At 51.4% G+C, this 21,321-nt stretch overlaps 1 protein-coding gene across 1 annotated transcript in view; it reads left to right on the top strand.

Annotated features, from left to right (window-relative positions):
* Positions 1–21,321, top strand: part of ACSS1 (acyl-CoA synthetase short chain family member 1) — a 43,485-nt gene that overhangs the window by 5,516 nt on the left and 16,648 nt on the right. Inside the window, exons 2-3 of the mRNA XM_043478405.1 lie at positions 3,064–3,160; positions 17,965–18,164. Of these exons, the coding sequence (XP_043334340.1) occupies positions 3,064–3,160; positions 17,965–18,164 (297 nt within the window). The remainder of the gene's footprint in view (positions 1–3,063; positions 3,161–17,964; positions 18,165–21,321) is intronic.

Below are 21,321 nucleotides of genomic sequence, written 5' to 3'. Positions count from 1 at the left end.
CACCATCTGACCCCATGGCAGGAAAAGTCCAGTAGCATCTAATTACTACCATGCCTCCTAGAGTCCGGAACCGTTACCACCACCAATTAGGAGAGTAAGATTTAGAGGTGGTGTTTAGAGATAAATAGGCGAGTCTATGGTTAGTGAGTGGTCGGACAGTGGCCTGACTCTAGAGTGTGGTTTTACCCATGACCCCAGGCTGCCATCCAGTGAGGGCATGGCCGGATGTCTTGCAGAGATGGCAAGGGTCTTTAATTACTCTTATCCAGGAGTCGGACACGACTTAGCGACTAAACCACCACCACCACCACTGGAAAAAGAAAGCTCCCCTGGACTCTGGACTGTACATACCAGGAGACATATGTGCATGTGTGTATGCACCCGCCTGTGTGAAAGAGGTCCTGGACCTGCAGTCACAGCATCAAGTTGAATCTTGGTAGAAGTGAAATCCTCAAGCCCACCCAGACTTGTTCAGTCAGAGACTAAGGGTGGGGCCTCGAAAGTTACATGCTCACAAGTCATCTGGGATCCTCGGGAAGTCAGAAGCCTTAATGTAGTCCCCAAAAGGAACTTCTTGAGGGACAAAGCCAGGAAGATGAGAAGAGGTCTGTTCCTTCTCCCAGGCACCACTCAGCCTGGTGTCACCTGGACCCCACGTCATCCTCCAGCTTGAGGACTCGGCAGGTCCATCCATCATCCAGAATTTGGGGCTTCCTGTGCTCGGAGCCCTGGGTCAGGCTGCAGGTGTCCGAATAGGAACCGGGCATGTGACCCCTGCCCACAAAGGGGCAGCAGGCTGGAAACACCACAGGGGAGTTAGAGTCTGGGAGGCATAAGGTCCCAGGGAGGAGTAGTGCTCCATAGTGGAGTGAGGACATAATGGCTGAGACCTGGGGGCTGAGTACCAGATGATGTGCAGCAGTGGGGAGGGTGGGACGATGTCCCCCAGGCAGGGAGAAAATGTGCAAAGGCTCAGAGACAGGACCCTGAGCTGACTTGGCATGGCCAGCAAGGGGAGGTGACAGGACCCACCCCTGCTGAGAGTGGTCACCACCTCAGCTGACAGGTGTGGGTATGACCTCATCAGCAGATTGTTCAAGAGAAGCCAGAAATCTGTGGTCTTAGTGTGAAAACTCTTCTAAAGTTTGGACCAGGGACTTCCCTGGTGGTCCAGTGGTTGGGAGTCTGCCTGCCAATGCAGGGGACTCAGATTCGATCCCTGGTCCAGGAACTAGGATCCCACATGCCGTGGGACAACTGGGCCTGTGTGTCACAATTACTGAGCCCACGAGCCACAATCACTGAAGCCCATGCCCCTAGAGCCTGTGCTCCACAACAAGAGAATCCAGCATGATGGAAGGCCTGCACACCACAACTAGAGAGTAGCCCCTGGCTTTCTGCAACTAGAGAAAGCCTGTGTATGAGAGTGAAGACCCAGCACAGCCAAAAATAAATAAATATTAAAAAAAATGAACTTTGGACCAGACTGACACACCCACAACTGATGTCAGGTTTATTGTGTAAATCCAAGTTTTGCCACCAAGCCCCTTCTTCGCAGTTTGTCTTTCTGCTTTTTTTTGGTGCGGGGGGGGGGGGGGTGGCATTTATTCTCTTCTGTTTTTCTAGTAATTCAAAGAACTTTCCTGTGGCAGTACGTAGGAATTTTTCCCATGACATCCACCTTTCATTTATCAAGTTTGTGAGGTGTAGCTTATATACCTGTTAGAAACTTGTAATTTTTTAAAAATTTTATTTTTAATTGAAGGATAATTGCTTTACAACATTGTGTTGGTTTCTGCCATACATCAACAGGAATCAGCCATAGGTTTACATATGTCCCTCCCTCTTGAAAGTCCCTCCTACCTCCCAGAGTAAGTGATAGATGAAATATCCTGAGAGGGAAAAAATGTGATTCACATGCAGACAGGCATACAGACACAAGTTAAAGTTCGTAAATGTTTCCATGGGAGTTCACCCTCTCAAGGATTATGGGTTTGTTATGGGGAGAGTCTCCCATAACTTCTGTCAGAATGGTTTTCCATCAGGAAATATTTGTAGGAACTCCCAGCAGAATGATTATCGGGTGGTGACTGACCTCGTATTCTTGTGGTAACCTCTCAGGATTGCTTTCCATCTGATTCTGACCCAGCCCTGTTAGACGTGGCAAAGGGTACATCTCCCATTTTTGTAGGAGAAGATTAACTTGGGAGAAGATAAATAACTGCCCCAAAAAGACAGGAAAGGAAAAATTTATATACCTTGACATGAGGGTGACCCTGAAGACCAGGTGGGCAGTGGCTGCTGGTCCCAAAGCTGTTCTTAGGTATTTATTTCCCTGCTGATGGGGAGGTGAGGAATGAAGACAGGCCACGAGGGCCGGCTGGAAGGGGCTCTGGCAAAAACCAGCCAGAGCCAAGCTCACCTTGAAGTCCAGTCAGTGGTGGTGAACAGGAAGTTAGCAATGAACATGATCCTACTGATCTTCAGGTTGACAGTAAACCACCACAACCGACCTGTTTTTGTGGGCAGTCATATGACCTGAGCTTCAGTAACGGAGGGGGAGGGGAGCGAGCCTCCTGGAAAACTAGCCGGATGTTTCCCTTGTCAGTGCATCACTTCTGGGAGTTGGGTGCTGACTGGACAGCTGAGAAGGGATGTGGGTCCTTGTCCTGGATCGCACCCCTACCCCATGAGCACCCTCCCCCTGCACTGCATGGAATCAGGCCATCCTGTTTGCATCCAGTCTTCTTTCCTGCAGCCCAGGCTGCAGTGCTCAGCCCTGGCCTGTGTGTCAGAATCGCCAGGGAGCCTTGAAAACCGCAGGGCCGGTTGGGTCAGGTCGCTGGTGGGGGGTGGTGGCGGTGGGGGCAGGGAATGAGGCTGGGGATTGGGACTTGGGGAGTGCTCCACATGTGAAGCACCTGCTTCAGAATTCCCAGTGGTCACCTGCACCTGAGAGATCTCTCAACCGAGGGAGAACGGCGCAAACCACGCCGACCGGACCCTCCCCATTCCGACTCCAGGGGCATCAAGTGTAACGTCCATGCACCTGTTTTTGTGCAGTCAACTGCTTGGATCAGCACGTTCAGAAGTCCCCGGAGAGCATCGCTTTGATCTGGGAGCGAGATGAGCCTGGAACTGAAGTGAAGATCACCTACAGGTACGGTGTGTCCCCTGATGGCGGGTGCCTCTGCGTGCACATGTGGGCGCTAGCACCAAACGCTGCTGCCAAGTTGTGGATGGGAGCAGGCCTGGCGTCCTCATCCACCTGGGCAGTACCTGGTGTCTTTAGATTCTGCTGGAGAGAACAGGGTCCTCAGAAACAAGTATGACGAATGTTCAAGGCACAGGGTCACTCTTGGTCAAGCAGTCTCATGTGCCTGTGACCAGTTCTTGGCAGGGCATTATATGGGTATCAGGGGGTATTTCCACTTTGGAAATGTTCTCTGGTCTCTGGAAAAGTAAACATGAATGTGAGCTGAATCACATACATGCTGGGGTAACTAAAATCAGCTCCTCTTAGTGCGTCATGACAGTGGCACAACAGTAAGCCCGAGTTTTTGAAATGGGGTTAAAGTAAAACAAGGGCTATGTACAGAGTCCTTCCCGTATTCTGTATACCAAGTGTGTGCACTGGGCGGGTTTGTGCGGACCTGGCATTGGGAGCAGGTACTTGTCTTCCTGAAGCCCTGCTCCTTCCCGGGCCTGTCTTGCTCAGAGGTGTCTGGTCTGTGGCCACATCCTCGTGGGAAAACCCCTTGGCTCAAGCTTCAGTTCACCTTTACAGGGCTATTGCAGGCCCACTGGGAGCCTAGGTTGTGGTCCCTTAGTACCCCAGGTAGTTGTGGGCATGATTACCCTCCTGGTGGGTGGCTCAAGGCTTCTTGGCCAGCCATTCAGCAGGTGTCACTGAGTGCCACTGTAGCAGTCAGGGCAGGCTGGGATACATTACAGTAACGAACATCCCCACTGTGGGCCAGCGACCCAGTGAAGGTCGCTTTGCATGACCTTCAAGCTGAGGTGCTGCTGACAAGGAGCGGCCTCAGGAAGATGGAGGGAGAACGCCCAGGGATCCCAGGAACAGAGAGAAGGTGCAGGTGTGCTTGGCTGATGGGGAGGGGAGGAAGGGGACACAGCAGGAGGAGAGTTCAGAGTTCCAGGCCCCGGGGACCCCTGGTTTCCTGCTTGTTTCTCAGACTCAGGTTTTATCACAGTTTGAGTGCACCAGGCCTGGTGAAGCTGTGTTCAGGTGGACTCCTGGAAGCAGCAAAGTGACGTTAGTTAATCTGCTGTGGCTCCTAGTGGGCCCTGCCCCGCTTGTCCCTCCCCCTGAGTCCGATACCCTCAGCTGTCACAGTCCCTTTCAGCTTTTACTGCGCATCACTGCATTGAGCTGGGTCCCCTGGACAGATACCCTCCTGACTCCATGTGGCCTGGGAGCCCCGGGCTCTGCACACTGGAGTCAGGGGCACTGCTCTAACCACTCCAGTGTTCTTCACCCTCACTGGCCCGACTTGATCTATGTGTGATTGTTCAGTAGAAGATGAAGGCTCTGTGATGGGGGTGAGGAGGTGAAGGGGGTCCACCTATGGACTAATTTCCTCCTGTCCTCCTGTGGGCCTGGACCATGAGCTGGTGTTGGGCCACGTCAAGCCTCTGAGGGCCTCTGGGCGAGCCTCTGAGTGTGTGGTTGTCACTGTGGGGGAGTCTCAGGAAGATTGCCAGCTCGTTAAAACAAAGAACAACTTTATTTCCATTGCAAAGCAGCCCCGAGCAGGTATAAACCTATAAGTGCAGGCAAAGAATTTATTATTGTCTCTAAAAATAAACAGACTCAGCCTAACAAAATGGTTTTACAAACTTCAGCTAGTCTTAATGCCCCGTGACTGTTGCTATTTACTGTTTGAGAGAAAAGAGAAGCGTGTGACCAGGTTGTCTGTAATGGCAGCTAGTTTTTGAGGGACCTGGATTAATCATTTTCCTGGTCATGTTAGATTTTCAATGTGAGGTTTTCTCCTTTCTGGCTCAGAGGAGAGCTGCCTACACATGGTGCTGGTTGTCCTGCCAGCATACAAACTGCCACTAAACTGACGTGCACTCCTGCCAAGTGTCTCACGTGGTGGCACCCAAGGTGCCCCAGGACGGTCACAGGCCTTGGTGGCCTGAAGACAAAGTTCCAGACCCGTGACCTGAGAGCCCTTGAAGGAGGCTGTGTGTGGCTGAGGTTCTCAGGGACCAGAGTGCCAAGGGCAGTGTGTTTTCCTGGGACCCCACCTGCCTCGTCTGTCTGAAGCTCGGGGGACCCGTCTTGTTGCTCAGGGGCACAGGCCTGTCCTTTCTGAGTCTGCCGAATTCTTCTGAGGAAGTGCATCTGAAGAATCAGCAGAGAGCTTGTAACATGAACCCCCTTCTGCCCCAAATACTAGTGACACGTGGGTCCACATGTGTGCACACACCCTTGCACACATGCCTGAAACATGCACGTATCTACAGCCTGCTCTCCATGTCCAAGGATCCTCACTGGACCGCTCTCCAGGGTTGCGGAGACCGCCCTGCTCTTATTCTGGGAGTTGGGCCATTGCCTGGGGGGTGGGGTCTATGCTGCCTTCAAGTTCTCAGTGTTGTTGGCATGCATTTCCAACCGTACCTCCCTAGGGTGCAGGAGGTCTGGCAGGACCTGCTTTGGGAACGGGGCAGCCCAGTGTCCTCATCCTGTCCCTTGCCCGTCTGCAGCGCTGGCTGGTGCCAGTTCCCAGGCGCATCCTGCCCACCGGGCCGAGGCCATGGGGAAAGCTAGGCAGCGCGGTGGGGCTTGTGCTGGTGCCGACCGCGTGGCTCTGGGAGAAGGACAGCCTGTTGGCTGGGGTTCTGTCCTCCAGAGGCACTTCCTCCTTCAGGCGTGGTGCTCACTTCCTGATGGGAAGCAAAGGGGCAGGCATCTCTGCTGGCAGGGATCAGCCTGGGATGGCCGGCAAGCATCTCCCGGGGAGGAGGGGCAGCCTGTGACCTGAGGCCGGAGCCCGGGCCAAAGGGCCTCCCAGCTGATTTCCAGCCTGCCTTTGCACAGAGGTGTGCCTGAACCCGTCTGAGGGAGCCGGCAGGCCAGCAATCCTGGGCCCTCTGGCACCGCCTGAGGTCTGTAACGCCAGGCAGGCACAGATAACCTGGGTGTCTCCCCGAGGGGGTTCAACCAGATAGCACTGGCCGCTGCTCCTCCCAGCCATCCACGTACCTATTTCACAAGCTGGTCCTTCATGGTTGGTTCAAGCAGACAGATTCTAGAGATGCTTGGGAGTGGGGATGTGTGCAAACACAAATCCCTTTCCTCTAGACAGGTGGGGGGCAGTTCAAGACCACTGCCTGCCTGGAGCTCTGGGGTCTGGCCCAAGGATTTCCAAGCGGGGGATGGACAGAGGGCGTGGAGCAGAGTGGACAGCTGTGGCTGGTCCCTGTGTACTGCATGTGGGGCCTCTCAGTGGGGGTGCCTGGTGCCCAGTCAGAGCAGAGAGTGGGCTGAGAGTATTCACCAGGCCCTGACCCAGGATCTCCCATCTGAGGTTCTCTGAGGAAGGGTTCAGACATGAGCCCTTTACAGTTTTTTAAAAATTTATTTTATTGAAGTATAGTTGATTTACATGTTGTGTTACTTTCCGCTGTATAGCATAGTGATTCGGTTATGCATATACATATATATATTCTTCTTCACATCCTTTTCCATTGTGGTTTATCACAGGATATTGAATGCAGTTCTCTGTGCTCTACAGGAGAACCTTGTCACTTATCCAAGACGTGACCTTTTAAAAAAGCTGGAGCAGATTTTAGCCCTGGCGTGGCCTTCCTCTGTGAATGTGGGTTACTGTGAGGGCAGCGCGGCTGCGGTCGTGGTCAGGCTGTGCAGCTGAGCTGGGCAGCTGGGCTGCAGTGAGGAGAGCAGGCCTGGTCCTCCCCGCCCCCCATGTGCCCACGCGTGAGCTAAGTGGAGTTTCCATTGTGGCTTCAGCCCTGGAGGGGGTGATTTCTGTGGTTGTTCCAGCTGGGCTTTCTTATGTAGAGGGTGCACAGTGAGGAGCCCCTGGTGGAGGCACAGAGCAGAGCAGACACATAGCCCCCTATCTCCCCCCACCAACCCCCCATGAAGGACACTTCCTCCCTGGGCCAGCCGACTAGGCACTGAGCATTACTGGTCCCTAGTGTGGAGGGGCCACAGAGAACACAGGATGGGTCCCAGTCTCTGAGGTGCCCCTCTGTCTGGCAGTCAGACCAGCAGCCCTGGGCAGAGGGAGCGGCGAGGTCTGAAGCCTGGAGGTACCTCCTCAGAGGCTGGCTCGTGTCCCGGTTGTGGCCACTTGTTACTGTCACAGAAGGGCCCCCTGGGCTCTGGCGGGAGGAAGCAGGAAGTCTCGCTGGGACGTGGCTGGAGACGATGTTGAGGAAGTCCTGGGAGTGAGTTTTGAGAGGCCAGGAGGGTTTCGCAGGCCAGTGTACTGTGGGGTGGGGCAGCTGGGTGGGCGCCCTGTGTTCCCACCCTCTTTGTCCCTGACTGTGGGCGACCTAGAGAACATTTCTGGCTCCCTGAGCCTGTTTTCTCCTCCCCTGGGTGCTGGGTGCTGAGCAGCCCAGGGGAATGAAAGCCCAGGCCAGGATCTGGGAGGATGCAAGCCTCATTTAGCTGTAGGTCGGGGCCAGGTGAAGGGATGCCAGGAAAGGATCTCAGATTTGACGAGGGGAAGGGTTGATGGCCCTGCTGCTGCTGGTGCCGGGAGAGGTGGGTGGGTTTTCCAGGGAGAGGACCTCACCTTGGGAGAACAATTTAGGGTCTGTTAAAAGGCAGCACTTCTGCTCCTCCCAGCCCCCAACCTTGCACCTGGCATTTCTCACCCGCAGATTAATTACAGTTTGCAGTGAGCAAACTCCTGTATTAACAAATTAGGACAACTGAAGGGGAGGATTATTAACTGGTATAGTGAGGTGGAGAGGTGGGGTGCTTTAGGATGAACCAGCGCCATTTACCGTGAGGCACCAGGACAGGGGTACCTGTCAGGCAGGGGAAGTGGGTTTGTGGGGGTGGGCTCCTCTGGGTGGGGGCACAAGAGGCCAAGGGCCGCCAGGCTTGTGTGCGGTGTCCCCTGCCGGCCCCTGAGTAACTCTGACTGCAGAACTCAGTCAGGAATCCCCGTGCAGGCTCCCAGAATCCGGCAGGAGCCCTGGGTTACTTGGATCCAGCTGGTTTTAAACCAGTATTTAAGTTTCCTTGAGGCTTTAGCTTGAAGCTGGCAAGTGCTTTGAGTTCTTTTCTATGTGATACTGTTCTTCCCCCTTCTTTCGAGCAAGCTCTTGGAATCTCACATTTTAGAATGGCCCTATTTTGGGACCGCAGTGGGAATGACCTCCACGAGAGTAGACTTTCTTGACGGGGCCCTTCTGGGAAGCCCCTGGCTGACGTTCAGTGTGAATAACAATCGCCTGCCTTGGCACTGGCCCCCTGTTTCTGTAAGCCCCCTTCGGCTGTGCGAAATGCGGGAGGGGCTCGTCTTGTGGGAGGGAGCAGCCTGCCGAGGAGAGGGGCGGGGCGCAGGCACCCGGTGGGGGTGGGGAAGGGGAGGGGTGAAGGCCTCCGCCTGGCCCCTTGGGATCAGCCTTCCGGGAGGGGAGGGGCTTCTGTTCCAGCTGTGTGGTTGGTCTTCTGGCGGCTGCAGACCCGGTGGGCTGGAGGTGGGGGGGGCGGCGAGAGCTGTGCCTGGGCGGTGCGGAGGCCCAATCGGCCACGCTCCTCTGCCACCCTCCCCGCCCCCTCCTTGGCCACTTCAAGACTCCAGGAAGTAGAAAATCAAGGCCCCCTGGAGGGAACGGCCCAGGGAGGCTGGCAGCCCTGAGATCTTGCAGGGCCACCCCGAGGCTCGGCAGACATGCAGCTCCCAGTGCCCACTGTGCCAGACCCTTCCATCTGCTGCCCAAGACCTGCTGCCTGGAGGGCTTCCTATAACCAGCCAGGGGCCTGCTGTCCTCTGGTCACCTGACCCCGACCCTGGCCCTGACCCTAGGGCTGGGCAGCCTCTGCTGTGTGGATGGCTGACGCCTACAATCTTCACTGGAATTCGCGGTTGTCCTTAGTGTAAAGGGTGGGACCTGACGCCCAGCCTGCCTCCAGGGCTCTCAGGCTCCCCCAGCTGGAAAGGCCAGAGACAGGGTCGGACAGTGCAGTGTCTGCTCTGTGGATTGTGCTCTGGAGCCTCCGAGGCGGTGAAGGTGTGAACAGTGGGGCTGCTGGGTGCCCGAACCTGGTGACAGGCCTGCACGCCTGTGTGCAGACAACACATCCCTTCACTGACCAGGGCCGTGTGTTCCTGGCCCCCCGCGCCCGCCCCAGGACAAAGTTAACCATGAATACTGACCGGAGGGGTCAAGGTCAGAGAGCTCCAGGTGGCCTCCAGGAGGGACAAGGGACGGCTGCAGAGCAGGTGGGCCTGAGGGCGGTGGAGTCCTGGTGTGGCTGTGGGCTGAGGTGCAGAAAGTGCAGGTGCTGGAGCGGCTGGGGGGTGGGGCTTGGGGATCTCAGGCCCTTAGAGGCAGGAGGGGTCACTGTGGGTACCAGGGGAGGGGTGATGGCCTGGGAAGGGAGGAGGGGCTACCTGGCCCTTCATTTTCTCTGCTGGCCCCCTGTGACTGTTTTGGACCTCATCCGAACCTGGGAAGGAGGGGGTCCGGATCCGGGGAGGCTTGACAATTTCCCATCAGCAAATCCAGTCAGTGTCCTCTGGGAAGCTGGTGCAAGGTTTCTGGGCCATAGGGAGGGTGGATTCCTTTGCTAGGTCTGGGCTGACAGCCCCATCCTCCCTGCTGGTTATGGTTGGACTGGGGCCGCAGACCGCTCTTGCCTGGGGCTGGCAGGAACCTCAGGGTTTCTTAGTGGGTTAGTGCTGGCTCCTTCCTTGTGAGCGGGGCTCTGAGTCTGGAAAGGAAAGAACTCCTTTTCCGGAGACAAAACTTGGGCTGAAGGCCGGTGCTGAGGTCCAAGGGAAATCAGGCGTGAATTAGGGAAGAAGTCAGAAGAAGACCTGTCACTTCTGTGCCACAGGGTGGTGTCTGGGTGGGAGAGACTTAGGATGAGCGGGAGACAGACCCTGGGGCAGGTGGTTCGGAATGTGCAGCCAAACACTGAATCGTGAAGGAAATCCAACCCCCACCCCATTCTCTTCCGTCCTGATTAGGCTCAATTCAAGTACTGTGAGTGGCCTGGAACACTTCTCTTGCTAATTTGAACCAACCCAAGTGAAAATGTTGGCCTTCCCTGGTGGCTCAGTGGTAAGGAATCCACCTGCAGTGCAGGAGACTTAGGTTTGATCCCTGGGTCAGGAAGATCCTCTGCAAAAGGAAATGGCAACCCACTCCAGTACTCTTGCCTGGAGAATCCCATGGATGGAGGAGCCTGGCAGGCTACCCATGGGGTGGCAAAGAGTCTGACAGGACTTAACAACTAAACAACAGCAACAAAGTAAACAAAGTAAACACGACTTAACAACTAAACAACAGCAACAAAGTAAAACTGTTACATTGGAATTGGCCAATGGCAAAATTGTCAAGACTATTATAAGATTATAATGTGATTATATAATTATAATTATATTATATTATATTATATTATAATATATATTTTATATAACATATAATTTATATATAAATATATTTATATATAATATATAATATTATATAATGTAATAATTATAATATATAATATATAATATTATATATATTATATATAATATAAATATATAAATATATATGTTATATAAAATAATATATATTATAATATATCTTATAATCTTATAAGATTATAAAGGTTCCCACCTTTATAATAGGATTCAAGTTGTTCTGAAGCTGTGGGTTTTGAGAGCAGTCCCTGGGTTTTAATCTTGACCTGATTCTTGACCCTTTCAGCTGAATAGCCTTGAGAAGTCACTTAACTCCTCTGTGCCTTGGTTTCCTCATCTGGAAAATGGGATGGATGATGGTAATTTCCAACCCTTGGGCTGTTGTGAGGCTCCATGGATGTGCCTAGGATTCAGAGCAGTGCTGGGCACAGGACATCCGCTCAGTAGCTGTTGTCACTGAAGGAACTGTGAGTAGGAGTGGGGTGGGGTGGGTAGGAGGAGAGTGCTCTGGGCAGTGATTTGGGGGTTGGGGAAACCTCAGAGGCCTGGGGGTGGCTGAGGCTGTCTGGATAGCAAGGTCCTTGTGCTCACAGTGGGTGGTGAGCATGGCTGGAGAAGATGGGGCAGCTGGTGGAGGTGGGGGGGAGACACAACAGGTGGTGGAGGGACAGGGTGCACCTGCCTTCCCCCAGCCTCTCAGAACCCTGGGCCGCGGCCAAGTGCCTAGAACCTGCTGCTGGCAGTGGCCCCAACTGTGGGTGACGTATCCTTCTCAGACTCCTCCCATCTCAAGCAAGGGCTTCCCATCAGTACCCACTGCAGGGCATGGGGCTGTAGGGGAGGGGTTCTGTAACTGTATTCAGATACAGCGGTGACCCTTATTCACCCTGAGCCAATGATGCAGCTGCCTGCGATTCACACAAAAGCAAACTGACATCCTCATACTCCTTCCTGCTGTTAAGGAACCACCCATTGTCACCCGTTTTCTTTTCCTGCCTTTTTCTGCAGTAATTATAGCTACTGTTTGTAGGATGCTTTTATATGTGCCTAGAACTTCAGATTTGGTCCTGTCCTTTTTTTTTTTTTTTCCATTGGAGTATAGTTGCTTTACAACATTGTGTTTTTTGGCTGTACAGGCCCTGTCTTAGGTCTGTTTGGACTGCTATAACAAAATGCCACTGACCAAGGGGGCTGAGAAAAAACAGAGACTTGTTTCTTACAGTTGTGGAGGATGGAAGCCCAAGATCAAGGTGCCAGCATGGTCATCTGCTGGTTGGGTTCTCCTGGTCATAGCCAGTGCCTTCTCTCCGTGTCCTCACCTAGTGGAAGGAAAAAGGGAGCTCCATGGGGTCTCCCATATAAGGGTGCTAATCCCATCATGGGGCCCCACCCTCATGACCTAATTTCCCCCCAAAGACTTCCCTCCTAATGCTACCCTCTTTGGGGGTAAGGACTGTGCAGACATTCAGACCACAGGAGTCCTGGAGACTGCCTTAGAAATACTCCTATTATTGGATCATACTATGGTTGGGTCAGTCAAGACCCAGGTGTATGGGGAGTTGGGGGGTGGGGGGGAGCCCCATCTCTAATCAGATGTCCTTCACTGAGACACTGTCCTGAGAGGGAAATTCTCTTGAGTCCAGAACTTTCCACAGAGTATAGCAAAGCCTCAAGGAGACTACATTTACTTTTTGTAAGGAATTTAGAAAACATGCAGCTTCAGTGACCCCCAGTTCACTGGCTGGCCCAGGGTCAGCAGTGGTGGTTCAGCTCTTGTTTGCTTTGAACCCTGAGTGTGTCCGGAGCTTCGTTGGCAAGGGCAGCTTGGGCATTTTCATGTTGACATGTGGCAATGGCTTAACAGTTCCCTGCAGCTTACCTTTGCTCAAGGTCATGGTCACGAGATCAAATCATGATGTGAGAGGAATTTCATACTTGGGTTATGAGCCCGCTCAGCTGAATTTCCTGGGCTTCTGTTCTCTGGTGGCAGTAAGTAGCAGAGTAAGCACATGGCCCTGTGTTAGATCAAATTTAGTGGCTACAGTAATGTCTGGGCCAGAGGACTGTGCCAGAGGGAAGGGGATGGTCCCGAGACCTGGCGAGCCTCTTCCTGTGGGAAGGGGTCTCTTCTGCCATGCCCTACTTTTTCTCTTGCCAACCTTCACTTCTCTTTCCATCTTTACCTTCCAGAAATGGCTTACTGAAGAGAATAGCAAAGTCTAGAGAAGTAGGGGCTTCCCAGATGGTCCAGTGGTTAAGAATCTGCCTTGTAATGCAGAGAAGGTGGGTCTGACCCCTGGTTGGGGAACTCTGATCCCACATGTTGCAGAGCAACTAAGCCTGTGTGCCACACCAAGATCCCGCATGTCACAACTAAGACCTGGGGCAGCCAAAGAAGTCAAGTCTAGAGAAGCAGACTGAAGGAAGACCTGTCCTGTTCAGTCCTGCATCTGGACCCTGGGTTTGACCCCTCCCCTTAGCACCAGGCTAGGGGAGAGAAGACACTGTCACAGACCTTCCACATACCCAGTGACACCGTTCCCTGGGCTCCTTCCCTTCTCGGCAGAAGGAAATGTAGACAGAGGAGTAGCCATGGGCTGGCCTATCAGTGGGGTTGTCCTGCCCATCGCCCTCTCTGAGGGGCAGGATGTTTCCTCCAATGTGACCCTCTCTCAGTGCAGGAGGCTAGGAGGCATCTGCAGGTGGACCTGCGCTCACAGTTAGACCCCAGGCTCCAGTCACCCTGTGCCTGCCTGGGCTCTTTCAGGCTTACCTGCTGGTCTCTTCCATTCCACAGACATCTGTCACACACCTTTTCTGCACTAGGCCCGGTTCTGGATACTGGGAGGAAGGCAGTGAACAAATCCCTGCTGAAGGGAAGCTGATACTCAGTGGGGCAGGTGGACAATGAAGGAGGTAGCCTCTTAGCTAGTGTTTAATGAACACAAGAGCCACAGTAATTGTAGCAAGTAAGCAAGTTGTGTGTTCCACATTAGTTTCTTAAATACAGCAGCAGTGCGTGTGTGCACATACACATGTGCACACATGCGTACACACACACACACACACACACACAGCTTATCTTACTTCCCCGGGTCTGTCCAGCTGTGTCCTGTTTTGGATTGAGCTGGACCAGAGGTGGCTTTCTTCTGTGTTCAGGCAGGTATTATGTTGGTTGCACATACTTGTGGTTAGATTAGCATTGGATGCGTTCCTCCCAGCTGAAGCTTAGAGTTGGCTGTGAAAGGTCTCCTTTCTTCCCCCAGGGCCAGGCAGCCTTTTGCAGTTCAGCACCCTGAAGGCAAGGCCAGTCTGTGTATTTGTGCCTGTCATTTTCATGCCTCCACATGGAAGGTGTGGCCCTGAGACATCTCCTGGCAGACAAACGTAGATAGCTTGTTCAGAACCTGATTGACAAATAATGTATTTCTCCTCGCACTGGAAAATAGAACTCGAACTTATTTTGTTAGGTGATTTCTCAGAAAGCTGCATGTCACTGTCCCTTGGAAAAACCCCACAGACAAGGAGGAAGCAGTGTTTCCTGCAGGGATAGCCCAGAGCACTGGTCACTGAGTGACTGCACTATCTATTTGATACAGAAGCAGCATATCGGTTTGTGAAAGTCTGAGAAGTCATGAATATCCAAGGACAGCTTTTGGGTGATTTTTGGGTACTCTGGAGTAAATTTTTAAGTACCTGGAGGATCGCTTGCATAACACTTACATTTTCATGATTTGAAGATCTAGGTTTGCTGACCTTAGTCTCCAGTGGTGTAAGTCTGGAGAAAATCGTTACTGAAAATTCAAGTTTAAAGAAATAATGGGTGAGCTGGAAAGATGAGTAGAAATTGAGGTGGAATTAAATAGGGACAAATAGATAGTCTGGAAAGTCTGATTTTGAAAATTAATTCCCCGACTGTGATAGGGCAAAGCCCTGGTTAGAGTCCTGTTCTGGGTGTGGCAGTGGTTAGTGGGTTAGTGACCTCATGTTGAATTGGGGCCACCTGTGTTAGGCATTAAAAATAAATGTGTTCTTCATTTACATGGTTAAATATAGAATTGGGATCAAGGGTCTGGGTTCCCTTATTCTGACCCGGGCAGACACCATGGGAGTGCTGGGGTCTATTTGGTGACCTGGGGGTTTCTAGGGTATGAGAGTGGGTTCCTGGAGGGCTGGGGGAGAGAAGCTGGGAGAGAAAGGCTTTGTGGGATGGTGGAGGGAGTGTTCCAGGAATCTGAAAGGCTGTTATTACATGACAGAGTTATTCTGGATATCTTTAAAGGCCTGAGCTGGACCAAGGGCTGGAAGTGGAACAGCCACAAGTCTTGGCCTGATTCTAGGAAGACTATTTCTCTATTGAAGTAGCAAAGAAAGAGGGAGTGCTGTGCAAGGTGACTCCCAGCCCCTGATTAAGCAGAGGCTGGACTGCTGAGGCCAAGAACCCCCAAGGAGGCTTCAAGGATTTCTTCAACCTTGAGTTTTATGGCCTTGGTGGAGAGGACAGGAAGGGCAGTGAACTCAAGAGCTTTACCTGGATCAGATTCTTTATCAGAAACTTCCCTGGAGGCAGCAGCAAGAATGCAGGACCCGGGCTTCTCAGGTGGCTCGGTGGTAAAGAATCTGCCTGCCAGTGTGGGAGACACGGGTTCCATCCCTGGTCCAGGAAGATCTCACATGCCATGGAGCAACTGAGTCTGTGTGCCTAGAGCCCGTGCTCCACAACAAGAGAAGCTACCACAATGAGAAGCCTGCACACTGCAACTAGAGAGGCGCCCCCACTCGCCACAGTGAGAGAAAAACCTGCAAGGCAACGAAAACCCAGCACAACCAAAATTAAATAAATATGAAAAAAGAGTGAGGGACCTAGCGGACTCAGTTTCAGGGCCCGTGGGAAGGCCCCTTGATCCTCCAGGGAACACCTTGGCTACTGCCACTGGGTCTCCACGCCTTCCCAGGGCCACACAGGTTGGTTGCCCAGCTCTGGCCGCCAGGCAGCTTCTGGCCAGAAGGAATCCTCTCCCTTCTGCTGCCTTCCTCCTCCTCCCCACCGCCGACCTTTCCCGAAAGTTCTCCCTGCTGCCCTCAGCAATCGTACCGAAACTGAGGCGGTGAACGCCCTTCACGCTCTCACGTGCCTTCACTTCCCCATCAGAGCTGTGCTGCCGGAGGACACTCTCCTCTCATTTCTTTGGTCTGGTGCCCAGCTTACCCTCATGGTACCGAGAACAGAATTTCAACCATCTTACGAATTCACCAAAGTGAAAGAGTTGATTTTAGTACTTTTAGAAAGTAATTTCAAACAAAGACGCCTGATGGTAGAGATAATCTCTACTGAATGTTTGGCTGGGTCCTGAGTGGGTGATGCTTCTCGGTCACACGTGTGACAGTTCAACAAGGTGGAGGGGCCTGCTATTTCTCAGGTGATCTCGTGGTGTCTGTGAAAGCTGAGCTCCCACGCCAGTGCAGCTACTGTAGAGAGTAACCCAGGCCGCTCTGTCTGGGCCGTTCTGTTCCTTCTTTTACTTCAAAATGCTGCCTTCCATCCTTCTGTCTGTAGAAAAAGGACATGGTTTCATCACCACTAATCTCTGACACACTTGAGCCTCCATCTCCTCAGCACCAACCATGTAAGTCCTTAGGGCTGTTGGAAACAGCATGTGGGCTGCGCTTAAGTCACCTTCTGGGTGACTGACCATGACTGCCTCTTCAGTGCTGTCACATGCAGGAGGCATGTTTCCGGGCCCTGGTTCTGGGGCCTTTGCTGTTGGGGGCCCTCTGGGTGCTCTTTCTTTCATCACAAGCTCAGGTGCAGGGTGCATGGGGCGCCAGTGAGTGGTGCTTTTGTCCTAAAGCCTTAAGAGAGGGGATGGGGTCTGTGCCAGTCTGGGCAGGAGTCGGGGGAGAGTGCAGGCCACACTTGTGTTACCAGACCAGACTTGAGTCACTCTGCTCACCTGTGCCCAGTAAAGCAGCCTACTGACAGCGGGTTGTGGTGAAGGAAAGTGCAGCGTTTATTGCAGGGTGCCAAGCAGGTGTCCAGGGTAGCTGGTGCTCAAAACACCTGGACTCCCCGATGGGTTTTGGAAAGCCTTTTAAAGTCCAGGTGAGGGAGGGGAGTCCCAGGATGTGTGACCAGCTTGTGCAGAGTTCTCTGATTGGTTGGCGGTGATGTAACAGGGCTATTAACATAATCAGTCCTCAGGCTTCAGTAGGTCTAGAGGCTACAAGTAATTCATTTCTTCCATCTGGTGGGGGTTTTAGCATCTGTAAGAGAACTCAGGAACATGTTTGAGATACGGTTATCTGAGTGTTTCAGAGAGGAGCTAAAGCAGAGGATATGGGGGAGGGGTGTGTCCCACAAGGTTCTGCTTGGTTACACCAGTGATCTGCTCTCATCTGGTCTCCCCTAAAGCCTATCACCACCCACCCTTTGTTTCCTGGTGGCCCTTGCAGGGCTGCCCCTTTCTGGGTCTCTGACCATGGGGCAACCACAACCACTCCTGGGTCCTGGCCACAAGGGTGGAGCCATGTGTGTGGGGTGAACTCACTCTGCCCTTCCATGCCAGCTCTTTCTGTTAAATAACAAATACAATAAAACAAGAGCAGCAAAAATGGGGAACTTCCCTTCCTGTGGGAAGTGAGGTTCAGCAAGACAACTTGGGAAACAGGGCTGAACTCATTGTGCAGCTGCTTCTGCCCCCCTGTACTTCTCCCACCCATGGTTCTGCTGCAGACCCCTGGTTTCCCAGGGACTGTCATCCTCTCTGGGTTGGGTTGGGTTACGCAAACCTCAGGCCAATCAGTCAGCTTGTTCAGGGGATGCTGCACTCTGATTGGCCAGCCAAGCCTAAGCCTGGGAGTGGAGGCAGGGGCCTTGTGGGTGCGTGAGGTGAGGGCATGGTGTTCAGTGTTCCCATCCTTCACCCCCATAGCCCTGCCCCAGGCCGTGGGCTGCCTTCCCTAAATCTCTGTGGCTTCACAGAGTTGGGGGTCCCCTGCTCAGCAAGGCCTGTGCTGACCTAGAGAACTGGGGCCTCTCAGGGTGGATGTGTCAGAAGCCTTGGGGACCGGATAACCCAAGTCTGAGAAGCCCTGTTCTCTGTGGACAAGGGGCAGGTGATTTTCCTTAGCAGTGTGATTATGAATCCATGTCAGTACTAGCCTACAAAGTTATGTTTTCTGAAAAGATCTTTCCATGCACCAGGTGTTCGAGTGGCTGCCCTCTCCAGGCTGATTGGGGTTGCAGTGCCTGCAGTTCTGCAAACTGTCCCAGCCCTCCCCCTTCTCTGACGGCCCTCCCTCCCTTGTGCTGCAGGGAGCTACTGGAGACCACGTGCCGCCTGGCCAACACACTCAAGAGGTATGGAGTCCGCCGAGGGGACCGAGTGGCCATCTACATGCCTGTCTCCCCGCTGGCTGTGGCTGCCATGCTGGCCTGTGCCAGGATCGGAGCCATCCACAATGTCATCTTTGCTGGCTTCAGTGCGGGGTCCTTGGCTGGGAGGATCAACGATGGTGAGCACATGGGCAGTGGGATGGAGGGAGAAATCTGGGTCCCCCTTGGCCTTCAGGGACTCAGGGTGGTGGCAGACATCACTGAAAGTCACGGAGACAGGTGACGGGCACTGCCAGGCACAATGCATGGCTGAATGAGCATTTGCTCTATGAGCTGAGATCCAAGTGCACTGGATTGAACCACATGAAGAAGGAAGATTCCAGGTGGAGCGAATGGCATAGGTACCTGCTGGAGGAGGCCATGTGGCTGCAGTGGAGGCGGGGAGAAACGTAGGGTGAAAGGAGGCTGGGGAGGCCTGGGAAAGGTTCCACCAGTCAACAGCCTTTGTGGTGAGGAATGAGTCAGGTGTGGGCCTTGTGGTGTATCTTTAAGACTTTCTGTCTGCAGGTAGGTCAGAGGATCCCAGACAGGTGTGTAGAGCAATATCATCTTTTTTTTCCTGGTGTCAGAGGGCAGAGTGTCTGTATGGTGGCCCTGTGTTTGTACAGCCAGATCCCTGCTCCCTTGAGATCCTGGAGGGCTCGCTGAGCTGGCTGCCCCAGGAAGGTGCCAAGTTCTGGGGGCTGTTGGGAATTTTTTGTGTCTCACAGAAGACTTGCCTTTGGGTAGTGGGCAGAGTTCTCAGACCTCTGCTGACCACCCTCTTTAGGGAAGACTGGGGAGCCTTTCCGCTTCCTTTCAGCATCTCCTGCTGCTTTCACGGTTGGTGCTGCCATTCCCTTCTCTTTCTCTCTCAACTTTAGCACCTACTGTGTGCCAGGCTCTAAGAAATCTGTAAAGGTCATCTCCTACAATTTTAATTTAGTCTTCATAAATACCATATGAGATAAGACTTTTGCCATTTCCACCCTCTCCCTTTTCCTATTATCATTGCATCACTTTAAAGTGTACAATTCAGAAACATTAAGCACATTCACAGTATTGTGCAACCATCATCACTATTCCAGAATTTTCCATCCCTCGAATGGACATCTCATATCCACAAAGCAGACATTCACCATTTCCCCTCATCCAGCCTCTGGCAACCACCGATCCACTTTCTGTCTCTGTGATTTGTCTGTTCTGGATGTTTTGTAAAAATGAACTCCTACAATGTGTGGCATTCTGTGTCCTACTTCTTTCACTAAGAATGGTGTTTTCAAGGTGGACCTGTGTTGTAGTGTGAATCAGTATTTCATTTATTTTTTTTAGCTGAATAATGTCTCACTGTATGGATAGATTACATTTTATCTATCCATTTATCTGTTTATGGGCATTTTGACTTGTTTCTAATTTTTGGCTATTGTGAATAGAGCTGCTATGAATGTTTATGTACAAGAACACCTCCTTTCAATTGTTTTGGGTGTATACCTAGGAATGGAATTGCTGGCACATGTGGTAAATCTATTTTAACTTACTGACGAACTGCAAAACTTTTCCAATGGAACTGCTCTGTGTTCCATGTCCACTACCAATGTGTGAGGGTTCCAATTTCCCCAAAACCTCATCAGCACTTATTTTCCTTTTAAAAAAATTATAGCCATCCCAGTGGGTCCGAAGTGGTATCTCATTGCAGTTTTGATTTGCATTTTCCAAATGACTAATATCACTGGATATCTTTTCATGTGCTTGTTGCCCATTTGTGTCTTCTTTGGAGAAATGCCTATTTAAGTCCTTTGCTCTTTTTCTAGTTGGTCATTTGTCTTTTTTTGTTGTTGTTGAGTTGTGAGTTGTCTGTATATTGTAGATACTTTACCTTTATCAGATATATGATTTGAAATTATCTCATTCTCTGTGTTGTCTTTTTGCTTTCTCAATATTGATCTTTCATGCACAAAAATTTTAAATTGTGATAAAGTCCAGTTCATCTATTTCCTTTTGTTGTTTGTGTTTCTGGTGTATTATTTAAGATTCAGTTGCTGAATACAATGTTATGGAGATTTGTCTCTGTGTTTTCTTCTATGAGTGTTTTAATAGTTTTAGCTTTTTCATTTAGGTCTTTGATGCATTTTGAGTTAATTTTTGTATATGGTGGGAAGTAAGGGTCCAACTTCATTTTTTTAAATCTGTGCATATCCAGCAATACCAGCATCCTTTGTTGAAGAAACCATTCTTCCCACATTGAATGGGCTTGGCACCCTTGTCAAAACTAACTTGACTGTATATTTGAGGGCTCTGAGTTCTCTATTATGCTCCACTGATATGTATCTATCCTTGATTTTCGTATGTTGAACCATCCTTGCATTCCAGGAATAAATCCCTCTTAGTCATGATGTATAACCTTATTGCTATACTACTGGATACAGTTTGTTAGCATTTGGTTGAGAATTTTTGCATCAGTGTTTGTAAGGGATATTGGTCTGTAGTTTTCTTTTCTTGTGATGTGTTTGTTTGATTTTGGTATCAGGGTAATGCTGGCCACATAGAATGAGTGAGAAAACATTTCTACCTCTGCAATTTTTAGGACGAGTTTGAGAAAGATTGATGTTAATTTATTTTTATTTGGTAGAATTCACCAGTGAAGCCATCTGGTCCTGGGGACCGAGGCACAGAAAAGTGAAGTGACTTGCCCAGGATCATACTGCTGCTTAGTGACAGACCCAGGGTTTGAACCCAGGCATCATACTGATGCTTTTAACATTACATTAGGCTGCTCCTTTTCTGTCTTGCTGATGTGGTCATAGTTACCAAATGTTTTTGTTAAGATTCTCTGAAATAAGCAAAAGCAACTGATTCTGGGGAATTGGGAATTGGTAACTGGATGCAGGGCAACTCCTAGACCTCGAGAATCCTAAACAGCCAGGCCATGGGAAGGCAGGGCCCAGTCAGTTCCAAGAAGCTCAGTAGGGAAAACTCCTATAGCTTTTCTCCAGAACTTTGCCATTAAGCAACTCTTCCCCAATACCCTACACCTCCATTCAGGTGTCAGTTTCCTGAGGATAAGACCCTGCTGGGACAAGTGTCTGTGTTCTCTTGGGTCAGTGAGGGTAGTATCTTGGTTATCTGTTGCTGTATTAGAAGCTACTCCAGAAGTTAGTACTTAAAATAAGTATATTTTCTTATTATATTTTATGATTCTATGGGGCAGGAGTCAAGTGGGTATAGTGGGAGTGGCTTCACCATGCTCTGTGGTATCTGGGATATCAGCTGGGTTGGCTTGAATGGTTGGGGGTGGCC

Source organism: Cervus canadensis, chromosome 10 (genome assembly GCF_019320065.1).
Source record: "Cervus canadensis isolate Bull #8, Minnesota chromosome 10, ASM1932006v1, whole genome shotgun sequence".
Classification (NCBI taxonomy): Eukaryota; Metazoa; Chordata; class Mammalia; order Artiodactyla; family Cervidae; genus Cervus; species Cervus canadensis.
Note: the sequence above shows the minus strand (reverse complement) of the source record. Positions and strands in the feature narration are given on the sequence as shown.